The sequence below is a fragment of the Nuphar pumila genome, chromosome 6 (genome assembly GCF_984573655.1).
Source record: "Nuphar pumila chromosome 6, dmNupPumi1.hap1.1, whole genome shotgun sequence".
NCBI lineage: Eukaryota > Viridiplantae > Streptophyta > Magnoliopsida > Nymphaeales > Nymphaeaceae > Nuphar > Nuphar pumila.
The window spans coordinates 133258529-133282516 of NC_143254.1; the positions used below are offsets into that span (position 1 = coordinate 133258529).

The following is a 23988-nucleotide window of genomic DNA, read 5'->3' on the forward strand; positions in this document are numbered from 1 at the left end:
ATGCTGCGTTTGACAGTTGCACTGCTTACTTGCTTTGAACTGCTTACCTGCTTGAACTGCGTACCTGTTTTGAACGACTTATCTGTTTAACTGCATATCTGCTTTAAACTGCTTAGCATGCTAAATTAAATGCTCTTAATTCAGTTTCCTGTAGTCTCTCATGTGCACCTATTAGTTTTTCACGAAACTAACCCATTCTATGGGTACAAGTGATGATTAGGTACACCACGGGCGATGACGCGATGGAAAGATGACTTCAAGATTCCTTTTTTCTGCTCTTAGCTCGCGTCCTGGAGGTTTTTTGGGTTTTATCATGGATTTTTCTTTGGATATCCGAAGTTTGTACTATTTGAGAAACTTTTTAAATGAAAGTGGCTTTTCCAAGTGTTTTGCAAGTAACATGGATTGTGCGTTTTGGTTCTTTTAGCTAACGTGCCCAAAGTTGTGAGCTTGCCTTTTTTAATTTAACAAAAGAATAGTCTTCCACTGATTTCATAAACAAACTCTGAAAGGAAAGAGATTTTTTCTATTCTCTTGCCTGTTTTCTGAAAGGTTCGCAAGTTTGAAATTTTGGGGCGTTACACTTGGTATCGAAGTTGCTTATTCTTCTAGAGGTCTAGTATCTCTACCTTGATATAAATCTTTAATTTTCGAAGCAAATTTTTTTTGGAGAGTAACTTTGTAATTGTATTCATAATAATTTTTTTACCTTAACCCATTTTCTTGAGTGAAAAAAATGGTGAAAATGCATTTTTTACCTTAACTCACTTTTTTGGGTGAAAAAATGGTAGAAATGCACTTCTAATGGCCTCTAGACAAATGGAGAAGTCGACCCTCAAAATGAAAAAACATAACTTTCAGCCTTTTAAAGTGAGCCGAAGTTGTATCGTACGATGCGACACGATACAAGAGTGTATTGTACGATACACCTATCACAAAACCCAAAAGTAATGATACAATACTGGTTGAGACTAGGGATACACAATGAGCCGAGCTAGCTCGGGCTTGAGCTCGGCTCGAGCTCGTTCGAAAAATAAATGAGCCAAGCTTGAACAAAAGTTTAGGCTCGGTGCACGTAAATAAGTCGAGCTTGAACAGGTAGTCCTGCTCGGTTAGGCTAAAAAAACCCGATTAGGCTCGGTTCACATAGTTATATAAAGAAATTAGAGTTTATATATGTATATTATTTTTCTATACTTGAACACAAAAAGAGTTGTTAACGTAGTGGGTGTGTCTGTTGTCTCTTTGGAAAGTGACTTGGGTTCAAATCCTGCCACATACGGTTTTTAAAAAAGAACTTTTGACTCAAACTTAAATTTTTTTATAAATGTGTTCAGCTCGAGCCGAGCCGAGCTTTGCTTGAGCTTGACTCAAGCTGAGCCCGGACGTAGGCTGTTCAAGCTTGGCTTGAGCCGAGCTTGAACAACCACTTCTTCCTCTCGAGCCGAGCCAGCCCAAACTCGGCTCGAACCCACCTCGTGTGCATCCCTAGTTGAGACATCTACTAGAGGACTTGGGAGTTCACATAGCAGAACCCTCAAGATTATACTTCGATAACAAAAGCGTCGTCTACATCGCAGGCAATCACACGTTCCATAAAAGAACCAAACACGTAGAAATGGATTGCCACTATGTTAGAGAAGAGTTCTTTAAGAAGACCACATTGCCATATGTGACGTTAGAGTATCAACTGGTGGACTTCTTCACCAAAGCACTTTCATCTCCGTGATTTCACTCTTTTCTTGGCAAACTCTCGGTTGTGACACCATGAGTTTGAGGGGGGGGGGGGGGGGGTGTTAAAGTGTATTTATGTGTGCATATATAGTTGTATATATACACACATGTATATGTATATGAATACATATATTGTATGTATATATGTAAATATGCATATTCATTATATATATATTTCTTTATTTTGTCTTTTATTGATATTGTCAAGGGCTTTTTAGTCCTTGGCATTATAGCTGTTGGGAGCTCCCCAACAGCTATAATGAGATTCTCTCTATGTATAAATATGGGACATCTTGTCCCTTGTAAAACATGCATTTTGTGCGCATTTGTTCCCTAATAAATTCATTATTTTTTAAGTGTCGAGTGTTTCCTCTCTTTGGCCCTTAGTGGCTCTTGTGTTTGAACCCACTGTGGGTTGTATTTTGCCTTGTGTGAGGTTTGTTAGAGCTCTTTTCATTTCATGACAATGATCTGATTCCAAATTAACTTCTGCTTTGATGTTTTCTCTTGCTTGTTACCAGGCAGCTGATTCATTACGTGGTACATTTAGTGAGACCAATTTGAGTGAGTTGACAGCTTTCACATCATATGCACTGGCACTTTCAAGTAACTTTCTGGCCCTTGTGGACACATATGATGTAAGGTTCCAATGTGTATTTTGTTGTTACTTTGAGTTACTTTATTGGGTTTAACCTTGTGATTGTAATGTATCCTTGATTTCAGTTTGTTCGCTCTTGAACTGTGTGATCTGCAGTATATAAAGCTTGTAGTTTCTGTCATCCTTATCATATTTCAATGTGAATCAAATTCTTTTGGCATTTATAATACAGCCATTTGTAGAAATCTTTTGCAACTTTAAGCTGGTTGGTGTCATAGCTTCTTGGTCAGCTAATACAGCCATTTCAGACTCTTTTATCCAAGATGATTAAAAAAAAATCTTATGAAATGACAAGGAATCTTACTCTTCTTGGAACTTCTGAACATCAAACATAAGAATGGAAGAAGACATGAAAACCTTATTTGATGAACTTGGGACACCACGTCTGCTGTGTTCCAACGGAATCAATAGCATATGAAAACTAATTGAATGTCACTTAAGTATATATAAAACATGTACATAATTCTACAATTCTAGGCACTGAATATGCTAAATTACTACACAGATTTGCTGAATCAATGAACTGTAAGAATGTTGAAATCTGAGTTGTAGTTTTCCCTGAAAACCCAAGATAGAAATAACATAGCTTTATATTTTGATTAAACTTATGCAATCAAATCCTTGATGATTCTACCACTTTCTTTTTCTTAGATTTGTGCACCAAGTTTAAGAAGTGTAATAGGAATGATGTTGGAACCACCCAAGGGAATAATAGATAGTTTTCTTCACCCCTTTGTATGCAATGTATGTGGTTTAGATGATTTTTTGTGCTTCCTTTCTTTTTGCTCTATTTATCCCTATTTGAAATATCACACTCGGATATTTGGTGGTTGTTGGTTATGTTGTCTCTTTGTTTTTCCAGTTGGGAATGATATGCACTCTTCTTTTCATTTCTATTTTCAAATTATAACAGGTGATGAGAAGCGGGGTCCCCAATTTTTGTGCAGTTGCTTTGGCTCTTCGCGAGTTGGGGTATGTTATATTTAATTCTCTTTATTGGGATCTTACAGACCCTTTCATATCTTTCCAGGTTATATTCCTGTAACTCTGAAAGTTCAAATTAACTAATACATTGTTGTATGATATAGGTCTTTATTTTTTTAGTGGTATGTGTTTACTTTGTTTAATGTTATGTTCCATTTGTATGTGCAGGTTGACTCTAGCATCTTTTTTCATTTGTTAGGTGAACATGATTTTTTTTGTTCCCCTGAATAAAAGACCATGTTGATTTACACCAACCCTTTTGATAAATTATGGAATTTGTTTTCAAGTTGTGAATTATACTCTTCATATAAGGTTATTTAGCCCAGATGATTTAGGCTAGTTAAATACATAGTTAGGCATCTTTATTATTTCTATAGTTTTATTTCCAAATCTTGAGGTGTAACTGTTAAAATATGTAATCTCATATAATATCTCATATGTAATCTCATAGACATGTAATGTTTTATCTCCTTTCTAGTTAGGATTTTTCGTTTAATTAATTCTAGTTAAAATACAACTAGAATTAGCCAAACCAGTCCATCATTGGACTGATTTGGCCTTTACCTTTTTTACTAGTCAAAAAGGTACCTTTTGACCAAGTCAAAAAGGTAAATCCAAAAAAGAGCTGTTGGACTCCCCAACAGCTCTATTAGAGCCGCTGGAGAGTCCAACAGCTCTCTTAAGGCTTCTCTCTACCTCTCTATAAATATGGGGCTATTCCCCTTGTAAAGACTTACTCTTGTTTTGGGTTTTTATCTCAAATCAATAAAATTGTTTATTTTTCATTTTTATACCCGTTTCGGGTTGTGTGTATTCTTAAGTTCTCTTTGTGAACCTTTGTGGTTCTTATGGTGTATTTGTGAGAATTTGTTGAGAGACATTTGTTGTAACGTATTTTTCACTTTCTTACATGGTATCAGAGCAAGGTCGGTGGACGTGTATTGGGAAGCATGCCATGCAACTACTCTTCAAGAAAGTGAAGTCTCTTTGAAGGAGTGATCGTGTGTAGCCTTGAAGGGCGTGGAAGGCTACTTATTTTCGATCTTTGTGGTTAAAATATTCCTCTTCTCACTTGCTTTTTTTTTTCCCCTCTCATTCCCAAGCTTGTAAAATGGATGACAATGATAATGTCACCATTAAGTCCATAAAACTCAACGATTCAAACTATGTAACATGGGCTTCAATCATGAAGCATCTTATTTGGGGAAAGGGTCTATGGGGCTTAGTTGATGGAACCGATAAGGAACCTAAACTAACGCTCACTAAAGAAGAAGGTGGAAGAGAAGTACCTCTTTCGGAGGTGGAAAAAACTAAGGCCATCTCCACATATGAAAATGAATGGAAAGAATGAAGAATGGGTCACGCCAAGATCATGTCTTGGCTAATTTCTAGTGTAGACATAAAGAAGTGTTCAAGTCTCGCAAAATTTGAACATGCTAATGATGCGTGAGAATATCTTAAGAGAATGTATTCTCTTAAAGATATTGCTCATATATGTAACTTACAAGAAAAGGTTCGGAATATGGTTCAAGGGGAGAGAAGTATTAGAGAATACTACAATAGCTTATCCGAACTATGGGAAGAGTTGGCTCTTCTTGAACCAAAGTGGCATTGTCCACAAGACATTGAGCTTCGCCAAAATCAAGTAAATACGGAACATTTTTTTCAATTTATAAATGGGTTGAGACCCGAATTTGAATCAACCAAGTCCGCTCTTCTACATCGGGGAAATGTTCCCTCTATTGAAGATACCATTGAAGAGCTAAGTATGGAAGAAAATAGACTCAAGAAACGAGTCGACAAAAGCGATGATGATACAGTTTTAGCTGTATCTAGACCAGATAATCACATTCGCACATACAAACCTCCACATATTGGGAGAATAAACAATGAAAGGCAAGGAGGCGATTTTGAAAGGAGAAAAGTTATTTGTTATTACTGTCATGAACCCGGACATGTTAAAACTTACTGTCCAAAGTTGAAAAAATCTTATGAGAAGAAGGTAGCTGTTGTTGAATCAAAAGAATCAAATGAGACATCCATTGGAAACATGTCCCTGTCTCAGCTGGTGGAGGCTCTACAACCTCTTCTTAAAGGAACTTCTCCCTCAGCTGGAGTTGCGATCTCTTCTATTGGCACCTCCGATCCAGGTAAACCCCTATGGCTTCTTGACTCTGGTGCTTCTTTTCACATGACACCAAATTTAAAATTATTGTCGCATTGTTATGACTCAAGTGGATCGAGTGTTTTTACTGCGGATAGAACATCCATTGAGATAAAAGGAATAAGAAATTTCGAAAATAACTCTCAAAACTCAAAAGGATTTTGTGTTCCAAAGATTAGATATATCCCCAAACTTAATCTAAATCTCTTATCTGTTTCTCAATTAACTGATCATGGGTGTAATGTTTCCTTCTCTTCTCATGATTGTCAAGTACAGGATCATCAGTCAGGGAAGCTGATTGGGGAAGGCCATAGAGAAGGAGGCTTATATTACATGAATTTTTTGGAATTACCCAAGAAAACATTATGCTGCAATGTTCAAAAAGTAGGCTTGGATCTTTTACACCAAAGATTTGGTCACCCTTGTATATCCAAGCTTCAGTACTTTCCAAACATGGAAAAAATTTGTAATTTTGAAACTTTCACTTGTGAAAAATGTATTCTTGGAAAAATGAAACGACTAGCATTTCAAGAAAGAACTTTTGTCTCCACTCGACAACTTGAATTAATTCACTCTGATGTTTGGGGTCCTGCACCAGTTACGTCAAAAGGTGAGTTTTTATACTATGTAATTTTCGTGGATGACTTTACACGATATACCTGGATTTACTTTCTCAAACACAAATTTGAAGTATTATCTTTTTTTCAAATATTTCATAATATGGTCAAAAATCAATTTAAGAATGATATTTCAATATTTTGCACTGATTCAGGGGGAGAATTTTTATCAACTGAATTTAAAGAATATTTGAACTCACATGGAATTTCACACCAAAAATCTTGTCCCTATACCCCTCAACAAAATGGGTTAGCTGAGAGAAAACACAGACACATTATAGAAACAACTAGAACACTACTTATCACACATCAAGTTCCTAAAGTTTTTTGGGCCGAAGCTATTTTGACTGCTGTGTATCTTATTAATAGGATGCCCTCGTCCTCAATAAAGAATATTTCTCCTACTAAAAAGCTTTATAAACAAAAACCTGATTATTCTAGACTGAGGGTGTTTGGGTGCAAGTGCTTTGTTTTTACAGATAAGAATGATAAATTCTCTCCCCGTGCTATACCCTGTACTTTTTTAGGATATGCAAATAATAAAAAAGGATACAAATGTTTTAACCCTAAAAACAACAAGTTATACGTTTCAAGGAATATATCCTTTCTAGAAAATGAAAGTTTTTTTGAAAACAAAAATTCTACTAAAATAGATGAGTATTCCTTCTTGTTGGATCTAGTTCCAAAGGATAGTGTAAGAGAAATTGATCTAGATGATCAGATGGATGTGATTGATTCTGATCCTCATAGAAATAGTCAAGATTGTATTCAATACTCTAGACGAGGAAATTTAGAAAGACAGTGTGCCCTGGATAAATACACAAGAGAACATGAATCTACCTCTCCATCTAGAAAATCCACTAGGATCTCGAGGGTTCCTGCAAAGTTTGTGTCATATCAGTCTTTTTCACTAAAACATCAAGCCTTTATTGCTCTAATTCATTCCTATGAAGAACCTCCCAGTTATGATATAGCCAAGGATCAACCAGAATGGGTCAAGGCTATGAAAGTCGAATTAGAAGCCTTAGAAAAAGCAAATACTTGGACCATTCAAGACCATCCTTCAAACAACAAGAAACCTATTGGTTGTCGCAGGGTGTACAAGGTGAAAACCAAGAGTGATGGCACTCTTGAAAGATTCAAGGCCCGGTTGGTGGCAAAAGGCTATTCCCAAGAATATGGAATAGACTATGAAGAGACCTTTACCCCAGTAGCTAGAATGACCACTGTTAGAATCCTAATAGTTCTTGCATTAATAAAGGGATGACATATCTTTCAAATGGATGTTAAAAATGCTTTTCTAAATGGAACTTTAGCTGAAGAAGTATACATGGACCCACCACCAGGAATGAATATACCTAAAGGGAAAACACTTCGCCTAAACAAGGCTTTATATGGTCTCAAGCAAGCTCCAAAAGCTTGGTATGATAAGTTTAGTAAAGTTATGCTTGATTTTGCTTTTCGATTTTGTCTTACTGACACAACTTTGTTTGTTAAGAATTCTGATGCAGGTATTATCATTCTTCTACTCTATGTTGACGACATGATCATCACTGGAAGTGATAAACAAGGAGTTTATGATATTAAAAAATTTCTCAAAACACATTTTGAAATGAGTGATTTGGGTTTTTTGAAATATTTTCTTGGTATAGAAGTTGCCTACTCACCTAGAGGTTACTTGCTAACTCAATCTAAGTTTGCATTATATATTGTTGTCAGGTCAGGTATTTCAGATGAAAGACACGTTGATACTCCTGAGATTGTGAATGTCAAAATAAAGATTGATGATGGAGAGCCACTCGAGAATCCGACTCCGTATAGGCAACTTGTTGGGGCTCTATCGTATCTATCTATCACAAGACCTGACATTACACATGCAGTCCATACAGCCAGTCAATTTCAACATGCTCCAACTTCTGTTCATATGGAAGCAATTTTGCGTATTATTAGATATATCAAAAATTCTATTTCTCGAGGATTATTTGTATCCGCTTCCTCTAACTTAATATTGCTTGCTTATACTGATGCAGATTGGGGTGGTGATCCAAATGACCGCCACTCAACTACAGGTTTTTGTGTCTTTTTGGGAGAATCCTTGGTGTCTTGGCGATGTAAGAAGCAACAAAAGGTCTCTCTCTCATCAACTGAAGCTGAATATAGGGCAATGGCTACAACTACTATGGAATTAGTCTGGCTTCGACGTCTACTTTCCGATATGGGAGTTGAAAGTCCAAAAGCATCAAATCTGTGTTGTGACAACAAGAGCTCTATCTATATTGCAAGCAATCAGACATTTCATGAACGCACCAAGCATATAGAAATGGATTGCCATTATGTTCGAGAGGAATTTTTGCGTGGCACCATCAATCTTCCCTATGTTGCTTCAAAATATCAGCTGATCGATTTCTTCACCAAGCCTCTCGCTGCTCCTAGGTTTCACTTTCTCTTAGGCAAACTTTCGGTTATCCAACCGTAAGTTTGGGGGGGAGTGTTAAAATATATAATTTCATATAATATCTCATATGTAATCTCATAGACATGTAATGTTTTATCTCCTTTCTAGTTAGCATTTTTCGTTTAATTAATTCTAGTTAAAATACAACTAGAATTAGCCAAACCATTCCATCATTGGACTGATTTGGCCTTTACCTTTTTGACTAGTCAAAAAGGTACCTTTTTGACCAAGTCAAAAAGGTAAATCCAAAAAGAGTTGTTGGACTCCCCAACAGCTCTATTAGAGCCGTTGGAGAGTCCAACTCTCTTAAGGCTTCTCTCTACCTCTCTATAAATATGGGGCTATTCCCCTTGTAAAGACTTACTCTTGTTTTGGGTTTTTATCTCAAATCAATAAAATTGTTTATTTATCATTTTTATACCCGTTTCAGGTTGTGTGTATTCTTAAGTTCTCTTTGTGAACCTTTGTGGTTCTTATGGTGTATTTGTGAGAACTTGTTGTGAGACATTTGTTGTAACGTATTTTTCACTTTCTTACAGTAACTTCAATTTAACAATGATGTTACAGTGGTTATGTGAGTGCATAATTGACTCTACCTGTCTAAATGCTTCTTGCAATATGAATAATTGCTCTTGTTTATTGATACTGTTTTGTCTTTATAGGAAGTAGTCACAACCCATCTGAATAATTTATTATTAGCTTTTCCTTTAGAAATTAAATTGAAGAGTTTATGTTTTGATTCATGCCCATTTAATTTTTGGCATGCATATCATTCTACTTATTTAGACAGCACCGGATACCTCTTTTCTAGATAGCTGAACAAGTTTTGTTGATTCTTGTTGTTTCATATGCTAGTTATGCATACATGAAAATTTAAGTGGTCTATTTCAAATAAGCAATCATGGGCAGAAAGCATAGAGGTGGTTTTGTAATTGATGGAAGGCCTTTACCATTTCTTTGTACATATTGTCTGTTTTAGTCATGTATGAATGATGCAGTGAAACTTCTTTTTTCTTCTCTCAACCATAAGATAGTTTGATAGGAAATGTTGTATCCCAGTTAACTGGATGTTTAATGTAATGAAGTAAGCGGAATTACAAATAACAAAGTGTAAAACACTTACAAGTCCAATAATGGACAATTACAAAGAGAATAGACAAGCACTCAAGTGAACACACAAATCCACTAAGGGACAATGCCAAAAGGCTAACAAAAATTAAGTATTATTGAAAAGTGAGAGAAAATGAATGATTCATGTAAAGGGGGAACACCCCTATTTATATACAAAAGGGAGAGAGAGGGACCCTTGGGAGCTCCTCACTCATACAATCGTTGGAGAGCTCCCAATGGTCATATTTATAACTGTTGGGGCCCCAACGACTCGAAGAAGTGGGGCCCTAAAGCTCAAAAACAAAAGAAAAGAAAAATAAAATAAAATAAAATAAAAGAAATAAAAATAGTGTTTCTAATAAACAACTATTAATACATGTAAAAAGACTAAAATTCCCCTATTGGGCAATACATTAGAATACATACATACATATACATACATATATATATATATATATATATATATATATATATATATATATATATATATATATATATATATTAACACTCTCCTTCAAACTTTACGGGAAAAGAACCGAAAGTTTGCTAAGGAGAGAGAAAACGAGGAGCAGGAAGAGCTTCGGTGAAGAAGTCGGCCAACTAATACTCCGAGGTAACATATGGCAATGTAATAGTTCCTCTAAGATATTCATCACAAAAATAATGACAATCCATCTCAATATGCTTGGTGCGCTCATGGGAAGTATGATTGCTTACAATATAAATTGCACTTTTATTGTCACAACATATCTTCTATGGTATTGATACGATAATACCCATATCACTGAGAAAACTTTTAAGCCTCACAATCTCCATTTGCATTATAGCCATTGCACGGTATTCGGCTTCAGTTGAGGATAGAGATACTTTTTGTTGTTTCTTGCTCCTCCAAAAAATCAGCAAATCTCCTAAAAAAATACAAAAACTAGTAGTTGAGATTCTATCATTTGGATTACCTCCCCAGTCAGCATCAATATAAACAGTTAAATCAAAAAATGAGAAAGAAGATAAGAAAAACCCTTTCGAAATGGTGTTTTTAATGTATCACACAATCCACATTATTGTTGCCATGTGCACTATGGAAGGGGCATGCTGAAACTGGCTGGCCGCATGAACAACATGGGCAATATCAGTGTTAAAATATGTGTACTCGTACACATATATGTATGTTGAAATATAATTCTTAAATGTACATATATATATTTATATATATATATATAAAGATACGTATACATATATATGTATATGTATCTCTATTTATATATATATATATAAATATATATATTCTCTTCCTAAAATACCCTCAAGGGTATTATTGTAATTTATCATTTTATGCATATTCCAATTGGAATATGCATTGTAATATTTCTTTTATTTTCTGTTTTTTAGTTTTTTATTTTTTGTTTTTCGTACCATATTGGGGGCCTCCCAATAGAGACGTTGGGAGCCCCCTACGGTCACAAATGTGACCGTTGGGGGCTCTCCAACGTCTCCTTTGGGAGCCCCCAAGGTGGTCTCTTTGAGAGTGTATAAATAGGGGCTCTCCCCTTGGTATTTACTACTCCTTTAGAGGAGCTTTTGCTCCATGTAATGGGTGTTACACCCTTCCTCTTTTCAATAATCTCAACTTATGCCTTATAGGCATTTTTGCCCCTTTGTGGGTTTATGTGTTAGCACATTATGTGCTTGTGTTTTCCCCTTTAGTGGGTATATTCACACTTCATGTGCATGTGTATTGGTTCATTATTGAACCTAATATATTCAAAGTCGTTTCCTTACAATCAGGTCGGGTGATGGAGAGGTAAGTGAGAGATCCAATTAATTGATAATATAGAGTAGGATCTTTAAGCAGTGCTCCATTTTCGAGTCTTAATTTAGCATTTATGACTTTTGGGGTTTCCACCTTCTTTTCATTTGAAACTCCCGACTTAGCACATATGTGATTAGCTAATTTCATTTGAGAGAGAATATATCCTCTAGGAGAGTAGGCCACTTCAATGCCTAAAAAATATCTCAAGAAACTCAAGTTAGACATATCAAAAGTTTTCTTTAAGATTGATTTAATTTCAATAACTCCTTCTTTGTCGTTTCCTGTGATGATCATATCATCAACATATAGAAGAAAAATCACAATTGTAGTACATGTTTTCTTGACAAAGAGAGCAGTATCAGTATACCAAGAGATAAATCCTAAATTAATCAAAACATTACTAAAATTATCATACCAAGCCTTAGGAGCTTGTTTAAGACCATACAAGGCCTTTTTAAGTTTTAAAACCTTTTCATTTAAATTCACCCCTGGAGGAGGTTCTATGTAAATTTCTCAAAGAAAAAATAAGAAAAGAAATAAAAATAGTTGTTTCTAATAAACAACTATTAATACATGTAAAAAGACTAAAATGCCCCTATCAGGCAATACATTAGAATATATATATATATATATATGTGTGTGTGTGTGTGTGTGTGTGTGTGTGTGTGTATACTCATGTATATATATACATATATATATTTTTAACATTTAATCCCTTGGTTTTGAACTGAAATTTATGCTAATTAAGCTCAATTCAGTAGCTTCAACTTTTGACGTTTAAAATTTTCATAAACTCAAATAATTTTTGGTTATTAGGAAAAGTAGAAACCATAGTTTATGCATGTAATAGGAACAAACCTAGGATAATACTAGTACAGCCAGTGAATTTTTATTTGCATAACAAGGCAGATTCTTTACTTAATATGTCACTAGACTAGGTCTGTTTGTCTTGCTATTAGAACATAAGACCAGTTCACATTTGCATAACTTGGAGTTCATTCTTCACTAAACAATGTGTCCTTGAAAATCTTCCATGTTAGTGTGGCAGACAGAGTGAGATCCCTAACTTTTTTGTTAATTGTAGAACTTTATTAGTTCATTTTCCTTTTTTCATTTTGCAGAATCCTCATTATCAATGGTGGGTGGTTTAACTCGCAAATTTAAAGTTTTACTAATCATCTCCTGTATATATGCCAATGACGGGTGCTTTAACTCATGATCTTTATCAATGCAGGTACAAAGCAGATGGTATTAGGTTGGATTCTGGTGACCTGGCCTATCTGTCTACCAAGGCTCGTAAGTTCTTTTGTGCTGTTGAAAAGGAATTTGGAGTGCACGGTTTTGGAGATATGACTATTACTGCAAGCAATGACATTAATGAGGAAACATTGGACGCATTGAACAAACAGGTCATTGTTTCAGTACAACATTTGTTATCTAAAATTCTCAAAACACTTTATCATGATTCCTTTTAATTAGTCTAGCAATGCATCATAAGATTCTTAAACACTGAAGGTATCAAATCCAATGCATTACGATACACTGTTCTGTATAATATAATTCAACAATTACTTTAACAGGGTTGTTAACAGTTTGGATTAGGATCATATTCTATCTGAACGAATCTAGCTTAGTCAGATATATAGTGATAGAACTATTATTTGATAAAAAATGGATCAGAGGCTTACCACTCCTCGGTTTGATGATATTTGAATACTTCCTGGTTAAGTTATATGCTTACCACTCATCAACCTGAACCAACATGCGCAATATGCATTAACACATACCTAGTGGTGTTCAAATTCATCCTGCTTGAGTGATAATAAGGTATTTGACCACTGCAATGTCCTCAACAATATAAAATGCATGTCATGTATTCTATAAATTGCAGTAGGATTGCATACCAACATAGTTTTCGAGTTGGTATATGATGATCTATTCATGGTATGATCCTTTTTGTGAACTAGGAATAATGTTGGTCAGGTGAAATCAACCAGTTTATGGCCCTCATTATATATATAAAAGTTGTCATGCCTCTTGTACTCTTTAAAGTGTTCATTTTTTTATGTATTCAATAACCAATCTCATAAATAAAGATGTTAGGCTGCTTGTGTAATAAAAAAGAAGGATAAAGGGGGTGGTGAAAAGAATACTAGATAGGAGGAGAAACAAACCACCACCCTTGGAGCTGAAAAGAAAGCTAGATAGTACTTGTGACTATAAGACATATACATAAATGATGGGATTGTAATTGGAGCAAAAAAAAAAGGGCGAAGTTTCTTTCCAAGATAGTTAAAAAAAAAGAATAACTGAAATTTGTGTAGATGTGATATTACAAAAACTAACTGACCAGGGTATTTCATATGCTCATTTACTACGTTATGAGATCGACAACATAGTATCTGAAGATTAGCCTGCGTTAAGTGAAGGGCATCATAGATGGCAGGGTTCAAAAAAGTATGACTGCCACTAAGAAGCTTCAACTTTTGCGGTTGAGATCTCACCATACAATCATATACACATACATAAATACACTATGCATGTGTGTGTATACAGGTGTGGTGATTTCCCTTAATTAAGTTGACTATGTTACTTAATGCACTAAACCTGCAAACGTATGCACATATATTTATCTGTACACATATGTATGCGTGCTTCTTTCTTGAATTGCACATGTTTGTAAGGGTGCATATACATGATGTTACCGCCTGAAGGTTGGACCAATAATGGTACAGTGAGCAGGGATAGTGTGAACATGAATGAAAGCTAAACCAAGACTGATGCTTCCATAGATGCAGAATTGGTGGCATTTTGAGCATAAATGAAAAGGCAAAGGAGATTATTGGAGAATATGTTGGGCCCTATGCATCAAGCACACCATTAAGGCTACATTTTCGAAAACAGTAATCTGCTGCAGAATTCATTTCCTTAATGTGGCCTATGTGCCAAGGGCACCATGCTATTGTGTACATGTATTCTTTAAGCGGCACAAAGATGGGCATACTACCTAAAGTATTGGATTTTGATATCTTTGTGTATTCCTAGATGTAATAGAATTTTCAAGATCCTAAGCCATTCATCTATTGGCTATGGATGTCATTGTGTATCCTCTTTTTTCTCAGGATCAAGATGCTGCTTATGCAATTTGATGGAAGTTGATGTTTTTTGAAGTCATATTTTGTTCCTTGAACAAATTAGAGGAATCTATCTGTCATACTGAATCAAATTGTGTTGCTTATGGTCATTTATTATGAAACTGTAAAATATTTGGCAAAATGTCGACCATGCTATGTAGGTTGAGAGGATCATTTGCCTTACCAGAACTCAGAGGGATATCCTGTTGAACATGGCAATGCTTTGGTTTAGATTCCATTGTTGGGAAGTGCTTGGTTTAAATGATGAATCAACTCCTGTGATGCCAATACAATAGCTAAAAGCCTAAAACCATACATGGTCCATTTGTGTTTGGTACTGAAGATTACCTTGCATTTCCTATGCAGGGACATGAGGTGGATGCATTTGGCATTGGCACCCATCTTGTAACATGCTATGCTCAGGCAGCTCTTGGTTGCGTTTTCAAATTGGTTGAGATAAATAATCAGCCCCGTATGAAACTTTCTGAAGACATTTCGAAGGTCTGTTTGTGTTAATCAATTTGGTCCATCTTTTGTCTGGTGACAATGTTCTTAACTTTCTTTTCTTTCTTCTTTTTAGGTTTCAATACCATGTAAAAAACGGTGCTATAGATTGTATGGTAAAGAAGATTATCCTTTGGTAGACATAATGAGTGGAGAAAAAGAACCACCTCCAAAGGTAACTTCTATTGTTACTTGTCACACTTAGGCCATATTTGAATCACTTTAAAACTTTTGTTTAATCATATAGAAAGCTTTTTATGTTTTACAACCTTCATTAGCCATACTTTTGGTATATGTGTGAAGTGCTGGACATTATATAAATTAGTTTAGCACCTCTAAGTTGGATTGTGGGCTAGTGGTACCATTGCTTAACATGTTCCTGCACATGCTTGTTTTCCAGTACATAGAATTTGCATCACCTGTTACCAGGATCATGCTTGTTTCTATGTTATGGGTTTCCTTCTCATGCTTTGGTTGAATGAGCATCTGAAATTTGTCCTTCCTTGCTTCTTCAGAAATGGCATTAGTTCATTAACATTTAATGATTTAGGGAAGTATTTCCCACCTTAGGAAGCAGGTCAAAGTGCAGATATCCAAACTTTAAATTTGTGACCCATTAGAAATAATAGAAAAGGGAATGATGACCATCAATCTTAGTAGGACATGGGTATGGGGACATGGTATGTCATGAACATGATCAATATGATAGGACCTGAAATTTTTGAAACGTCTCCTGGGTGTTTCACAAACACTTGTTGACTTTATTCTCAATGTGTTATGTTGAGTTTGTAATGAAATATGCGGAAAAGCAAAGAGTGCATTAAGCACTTACAACATCCACTAATGAACAAACAAAAGGGCTAATACCCAAACCCACAAGAGACAACACAACATAAAAATATAAATGTCTCTTATTGAAAAAGAGAGGGAGCTCTCAAGAGTGAAGTATACAAGAGGGGTTCACCCCTATTTATACACAAAAGAGGGAGAGGGAGGATGGCCAAGAGGCCTTAAAAGGAGAGCCACCTAGGGGCTCCCCATGTAGTCGTTGGGAGCCCCCAACGGTCACAAATGTGACCGTTGGGGGCCCCATCGACTACATGGTGGGGCCCCTTTTGTGTGAGCAAAAAACATAAAAAGAAAAAATATATTTTACAAAAAATAAAAGGAAAAATAAAATAAGAAAAACAAGTACCCCTATCGGGTACTTATGAAATGACTAAAATACCCCTATTGGGTATTTTAGACAATTACATATATATATATATATAAATATATATATATGAATTACATGTATTTTAACACCCTCCCTCAAGCTTTACGGGGATATAACCGAAAGCTTGTTAAGGAAAAACAAAAATCGAGGAGCCGCAAGAGCCTTAGTGAAGAAGTCCGCCAACTGGTACTCTGATGTGACGTAAGGTAGTGCTATGGTTCCTCTTAGGTATTCATCACGTATGTAATGGCAGTCCATCTCAATATGCTTAGTACGCTCATGGAAGGTGTGATTGCTTGCAATATAGATTGCGCTTTTGTTGTCGCAATACATCTTCGAAGGAGTAGAGATGACAATGCCCATATCACTGAGGAGACTTCTTAGCCACACAAGTTTCATGGTTGTAGTGGCCATAGCACAATATTCTGCTTCCGTTGAGGACAATGATACTTTGTGTTGCTTCTTGCATCTCCAAGAAATCATAGAGTCACCTAAGAAAACACAAAATCCGGTAGTTGAGACTCGGTTATTGGGATTTCCTCCCCAATCTGCATCAGTATAAGCAATTAAATCAAGTGACGAGGCAGAGGAAAAAAAAATCCCTTAGTTATGGTATTTTTGATATATCTGACGATCCTTAAGACTGCACTCATGTGCACAGTTGTAGGTGCATGTTGAAACTGATTGACAGAGTGGACGGCATGAGCAATGTCTGGCCGAGTGATGGATAAGTAGGTTAGAGACCCAACAAGTTGCCGGTAGGGAGTAGGATCCTCGAGAGGTGTTCCATCTTCCAACCTTAATTTTGCATTGATGACTTCTGGGGTTTCTGTCTTCTTATCATCGGAGATACCCGATTTAGAACAGATGTCAGCAGCAAGTTCCATCTGAGAGAGAATGTACCCTCGAGGAGAGTACGCCACTTCAATTCCTAAAAAATATCTTAAGAAACCAAGGTCAGACATATCAAATTTTTTTTTCAAAACCTTTTTAATATCCTTAATGCCTTGCTCATCACTTCCTGTGATGATCATATCATCAACATAAAGTAGTAAAATAACTACTGAAGTCCCTGCACTTTTCACAAACAAAGCAGTGTCAGTATAACATGAACGAAAATTCAAACTTGTCATTACATTACTAAATCTATCATGCCAAGCCTTTGAGGCTTGTTTTAAACCATATAATGCCTTTTTAAGTTTGAAAATTTTATTTTTACCAATACATACTCCTGGTGGGGGATCCATGTAAACTTCTTCATTTAATTCGCCATTTAGAAATGCATTCTTAACATCGAGTTGATAGATAGGCCATTTTTTCACTGACGCAATAGCAATAAGAGTCCTAACACTAGTCATTCTAGCAACAGGTGCGAAAGTTTCTTCATAATCTATACCATATTCCTGAGCATATCCTTTAGCTACTAACCGTGTTTTATAACGTTCTAATGAACCATCACTCTTAGTTTTAATTTTGAAGACCCATCTACATCCAATTGATTTCTTTCCAGTGGGTAACGAAGTTATTTCCCAAGTTTTTGCTTTTTCAAGGGCACTAAGCTCTAAGTTCATGGCTTCAACCCATTGGGGAATATCTTTGGCCTCATTATAGTGTGAGGGTTCATGAAATGAATGCAACACAATTAGACATGCTCTATATCTTGGAGTTAGGGACTCATAGGAAACAAACCTATTTAGAGGATTGGAGATCCGACCGGATCTCCTTAAAGAGGTTTCTTCTATGTTGGATACTTGAGAGTATTTTTCTAAGGCACTCATATGAGTTTGTTGACCACGCCTAACATAGGTTTGGATTGGTCTATTATTTTCATCTATAACATTATCAAGAGGACTTTCCTCTAGGTCATTCAAAGACTCATTAGAGATTTCTTCTTCTTGAGGAGTCTCATCTTCTTGAGATAGAAGATCAAATAAAAAAGCATATTCACTTTCGTCAATATCTTTAGTTTTCACAAAACCATTTTCATTTTCCAAAAATGTTACATCTTTGGATACATAGAGTTTGTTATTTTTCAAGTCAAAACATCTAAAACCCTTTTGATTTTCTCCATATCCCAAGAAAACACATTCAATAGCTTTAGGAGATAATTTGTCCCGTTTATGAGTAAGGACAAAACATTTGCATCCAAAAATTCTTAACCTATTGAAATCGGGTGTTCTTTCAAATAGTTTTTCGTATGGAGATGTATTTTATAAGGATGAAGATATCATTCTATTTATTAAGTAAGTTGAGGTTAAGGCCGCTTCGGCCCAAAAACTTTTTGGAATTTCTTTGGAAATAAGGAGTTCCCTAGTGGTTTCCATGATGTGTCTATGCTTTCTTTCGGCCAAGCCGTTTTGTTGGGGTCCTAGGACACGATCATTGATGACAAATTCCATTTACTTCTAAATAGTTTTGAAATTCATTTAATAAATATTCTCCACCCGAATCGGATCTAAGAGTAGAGATATTACTTGAAAATTGATTTTTAACTATCATATGAAATTTTTTGAAAAAGTCAAAGACTTCGGATTTTAAATTGAGAAAGTAAATCCATACATACCTAGTGTAGTCATCGATGAAAGTGACGTAATAGGAATACCCTCCTTTAGACATGACGGGGGAAGGACCCCAAACATCCGAATGGACTAACTCAAAAGGTCTTTTAGACACAAAAGTTCGATTTGGAAAATGAGTAGATTTCATTTTGCCAAAAATACAATTATTGCAAACAAAATGTTTCTCATTACAAAATTTCTTTCCAAATGGAAAGGAGTACATTTTTGAGAAACTTGGATGTCCAAGTCTTTGATGCCAAATATCAATATTTTTATCTTGGACATGGTTACAAAAAGAGTTAGTGGGGAGTTTCAAGTTGCTCATGTAATAGAGATCTCCCCTCCTATGGCCTTGCCCAATCTGCTTCCCGGACCGGAGATCCTGTATAGAGCAATCCTTAGTTGAGAAGGAGATTTCACATCCATGATCACATATTTGAGCAACAGAGAGGAGATTTAAATTAAGTTGAGGTACAACTCTCACGTTTAGCACAAAGAAATCTTTTGAAAAGTTTAAGGTTCCAAAACTTTTTACTTGTAAGGATGTACCATCGGCAGTTGAAACATAGGAGTTTTTATAATTATTACATAAATCAGAAAGCTCATTTTCAAGGGGGGTCATATGAAAGGAAGCTCCCGAGTCAAGGATCCAAGACGACATACCTAGAGGAGAGGAAGAAGCTATGGCGGCACCCGAAGTTGATGGAATCTTGAGTAGAGTTTGTAGTGCTTCCGATAGTTGAGCAAGAGAAAAAGAGTCATTTCCTTTGATTGCTTCCTCTTTCTTTTGAGTAGCTTCTTTAACGGAAGCAACCTTATTTTTAGGTGCTTCATTCAACTTAGGGCAATTAGGTCTTATATGACCCGGTTCTTGACAATGATGGCAAATGGCTTTTCTATAGTTGCCATTATAATTATTTTGTCTTCTAAAATGTGGAGGTTTATAAGTTTTCATATGGTTGCCGGGTTTTGATACGGCCAAGACATCATCTCCTCCTTTAATCATGCCAAGATGGGTTTCTTCTTGGCATATTTCGGCTATGGCACCTTCCAAGGGAAGAGGCTTAGATCTATGTAGGAGGGAAGATCTAACTTGTTCATATTCGGGCCTAAGCCCATGTAAAAATTGGAAAAAGTGTTCTTTTTCCATTTGTTCTCTCCTTAATTCCACATCCACACTAGAAACCCATTTTGGTTCTAGTAAAGATAGTTCATCCCATAGAGGACCAATAGTGCTAAAGTAATCCCTTACACTCATTTCTCCTTGCTTGATAGTCCAGATTTTTTCTTGAAGAAAGAATTGACGAGCAAAGTCTTTTTGAGTAAACATACCTTTTATGAAGAACCATGCTTCATTCGCCATCCGAAATTTGGCAATGTTGGCGCAAATCTTGAGCTCCACATTGTTCATGAACCAAGCAAGAATCTTGGCATGCTTACTTTCCCAATCTTCTATTTTAGATTGGTGATCTTCAATGGCCTTCATGTGGGCATTTCCTTCAAGAGTTTTTTCTTGATCACCATCCATCTTAGTTAGTTGAAGTTGTGGTTCCGGAATGGTGCCCATAACGTATCCCCAAAGTTTTTTTCCTTTGAGGTTGTTCTCCATGGCGGCGACCCACATCATGTAGTTGGAGCCATTGAGCTTGAAGGAGAGATCAATCTTTTGTTCTCCTTCCATATTAATCACTCACAAGAGAATAAAAGGAGAGAGATACAACAAGAAAAACAAATATAGCTACACAACTAGCTATATTAAGAAGAAGAGCATACACAAGGCTCTGATACCATGTAATGAAATATGCGGAAAAGCAAAGAGTGCATTAAGCATTTACAACATCCACTAATGAACAAACAAAAGGGTTAATACCCAAACCCACAAGAGACAACACAACATAAAAATATAAATGTCTCTTATTGAAAAAGAGAGAGAGCTCTCAAGAGTGAAGTATACAAGAGGTGTTCACCCCTATTTATACACAAAAGAGGGAGAGGGAGGATGGCCAAGAGGCCTTAAAAGGAGAGCCACCTAGGGGCTCCCCATGTAGTCGTTGGGAGCCCCCAACGGTCACAAATGTGACCGTTGGGGGCCCCATCGACTACATGGTGGGGCCCCTTTTGTGTGAGCAAAAAACATAAAAAGAAAAAATATATTTTACAAAAAATAAAAGGAAAAATAAAATAAGAAAAACAAGTACCCCTACCGGGTACTTGTGAAATGACTAAAATACCCCTATCGGGTATTTTAGACAATTACATATATATATATAAATATATATATATATATATATATATATATGAATTACATGTATTTTAACAGAGTTACTGTGACATATCATGTGATCTGTTGTCTTAACACTAGTACATGGACGGAAGAGGCTTGATAACAAAAGATCCAGTCTTTTTTGAATATTTGTACTTTTTTCTTTTTTGGAGCTTATTGAAGAAATTGATGCATTTTCCCTTCTAAGTCTTTATCAGTCCATTTTCCCCTTCTAAGTCTTTATCGGTCATTTTCTTCTCGTGGTTTCTATTATCATTCATTCATAGTGTTTTTACTCAGCTCTCTTTAAAATATGTGCAAAAAAACTATCTCAAATTATGCTATTTTTCTGCTTCATTCGTGGCACCTATAATTTCCCCACAATGAGGACACTCATAATTTTATCTTTGTTTCTTACACCAACATTCATCTTGAACTACAGATCTCAGCAGCATCTTCTACATGGGCACCTCACTTAGTACTAATCACTGATATCAGTAATATTTTGCAAGTGTTTTGATATTTTTTATTTCTTAAAGAAAATGAAAAAATGGAAAATATTGTGGACTTCACAAAATATTGCCATATTGAATCATATGAGGAAGATATTCTAAAACATCTTATTTTTTTTTTGTTTTCTTTTTATAATTTTATTTTTCAAAATTTCAATATTTTCTTGATAAAATCACTCTTTTCTTAAAATTATTCCAAGAAAAACCCTTGCAAAGAAATGCCGAGACTGATACTGGTGGCCATGTTTGGCATTGCATGATTGTGTTGCGATGAAACCAATGAGGGACATGCAATGACACTTCATAGATGCAGTCATACATGGGTTGAGATTGTCAATGACATATCCATGGCTTCAACTATTTCCACTGAGACTTGCTTTTTATTGTTCATTTTTGTTTCACTCTTTATGATGTTTTGGCATGACATTTACAAATATTTCTTAATGATATTGAGGTTTGAATTATTAATTTATACTTGCAATACAAGTTTGGGGTCGTATACACACTATATGTTAATATACTATAAAAAACCTTAATTCTAAGCATTAAAATATCAAAAATCATGTTACTACCACTTTTCATAAATTGTCGTATCTATGATCCATGTTTGCATCTCTTTTGCCTACTTAATTGATCCAAACCCGTTCATCACTTGCTTTTGTTTGCCTTACATAGTCTGTCATAAATTTATTTAAATTACAATGATCTACATAATTTCTGGTGTAAAGTTGATTATGTTAATATAAATATGAAATATTTGAGTTATCATACAATTGACATGTTTGAGTCAAATACAATAGTTGGACTGGTAGTTGTATTATATAGCTAAGGAGTCTGAAGCCACTTTTTCTTGGTGAAAAAAAGAAAATAATTTTTTTTAGATATTAGGTAACTAGATTCTTCTTTTTTATTGCAAAATTTTATGTAGATCTGGAAATTTTCATCTATTTCTGTTACAGGCAAAGAAATCCATTCCTATTCTATAACGAGATTTTCTTATTCTCTGCGTAGGTGGCCGAACGTATTTTGTGTCGTCATCCATTCAATGAGTCTAAAAGGGCATATGTGGTGCCACAACGTGTTGAGGAACTTCTGAAGTGCTACTGGCCTGGAAAATCGGGTACTAGAAGTTTTCACCAGGCCATTCATTTCACAAATTGCTTTGACTGGCTGTGTCATCACAAGTTTTCTGTTTCTGTTATTGTGTTTGTTATGTCACTAAAGAATGCAATGCTTCACTTGTAATTGGAATATTAGGATTTGTCTTTTCAGCAAGTGAAAAATTAATGCTTTAATAGGTCCTTTTCTGTTTATTCCTTTTTGAAGCTCAAACTTCAATTGAATCATGCAACATGCTCAATATGATAACACTGTTTAAGGATTATTTCCTTGGATTTAAGCTTCATAAGAATTTAAGAAAAAATGATTCTCATTTGACCATTCAATCTCTCAAATTGTTTTATTGTGATTGCTCTTCTGTTGGGATTGTATCTAAAGCATTTTATGGCTCCTATGTATCAAATCGTTTTATCATTTTTCATTCACTTTCCCTTTTTAATTTTTGTGTATAGTTTTTATGCAGACATCTGATAGTATGTAGAGTGAGTCTGATACTGTTAATATTAGAAGTATAAACAAGATGAGCCGAGCAATTTCCTGCTAGGCTTGGAACATGCAAACAAAGGCTCAAAACAGAGGCAGAGTCAGGATTGTAAACTAGGGTGGGCACAAATACAAAGTAAAAAAAAAACAATACTAACAATATGTTTTAAAAAACCAAATCAAAACCCTATGTTCTACAAACATCATAAATTATTCGTTTATACTCGTTGATATAAAAAAAACTTAAATATTCTAATCGAAATCAAATCACACAATATTTATGAATTCATGTCTAATGGTAATTAGAAGGAAAAACTACCAAAAACCCTAAAACTATAAACTAAACATTTATATCATTTAAAAAAAACACTAATATTCTAATAGGATTCCGTAAAAATTGGCAAAAAAAGAAGAAGCAAAAGGTAAAAGAGAAATTTCCCTCAACTTCCATATACTTATAGGTCCAAAAAGAAATCATACAAAACAGTATCTGGAAACACATAAAATTTCACTGATTTCATCACAAAACGACCTCGAAAACCGAAAAACAACACAATCAAGTAGAAATTCAGAAAATAAAATTTTATCAAATTGAATGGTAAATGAACCACAAAAACATAGATGAAGCACATAAACACAGTATAATCAAGTAGAAAACCAGAAAAAT

At 35.3% G+C, this 23988-nt stretch overlaps 1 protein-coding gene across 4 annotated transcripts in view; it reads left to right on the forward strand.

The window, feature by feature from the left end:
* Window positions 1–23988, forward strand: part of LOC149836323 (nicotinate phosphoribosyltransferase 2-like) — a 49730-nt gene that overhangs the window by 24267 nt on the left and 1475 nt on the right. For 3 of the 4 annotated variants that reach the window (XM_090009132.1, XM_090009131.1, XM_090009130.1), the window contains 6 exons: window positions 2256–2372; window positions 3306–3364; window positions 12767–12941; window positions 15033–15167; window positions 15247–15345; window positions 22731–22839. In XM_090009132.1, the coding sequence (XP_089865258.1) occupies window positions 2256–2372; window positions 3306–3364; window positions 12767–12941; window positions 15033–15167; window positions 15247–15345; window positions 22731–22839 (694 nt within the window). The remainder of the gene's footprint in view (window positions 1–2255; window positions 2373–3305; window positions 3365–12766; window positions 12942–15032; window positions 15168–15246; window positions 15346–22730; window positions 22840–23988) is intronic. The other variant, XM_090009133.1, reaches the window with a different exon arrangement.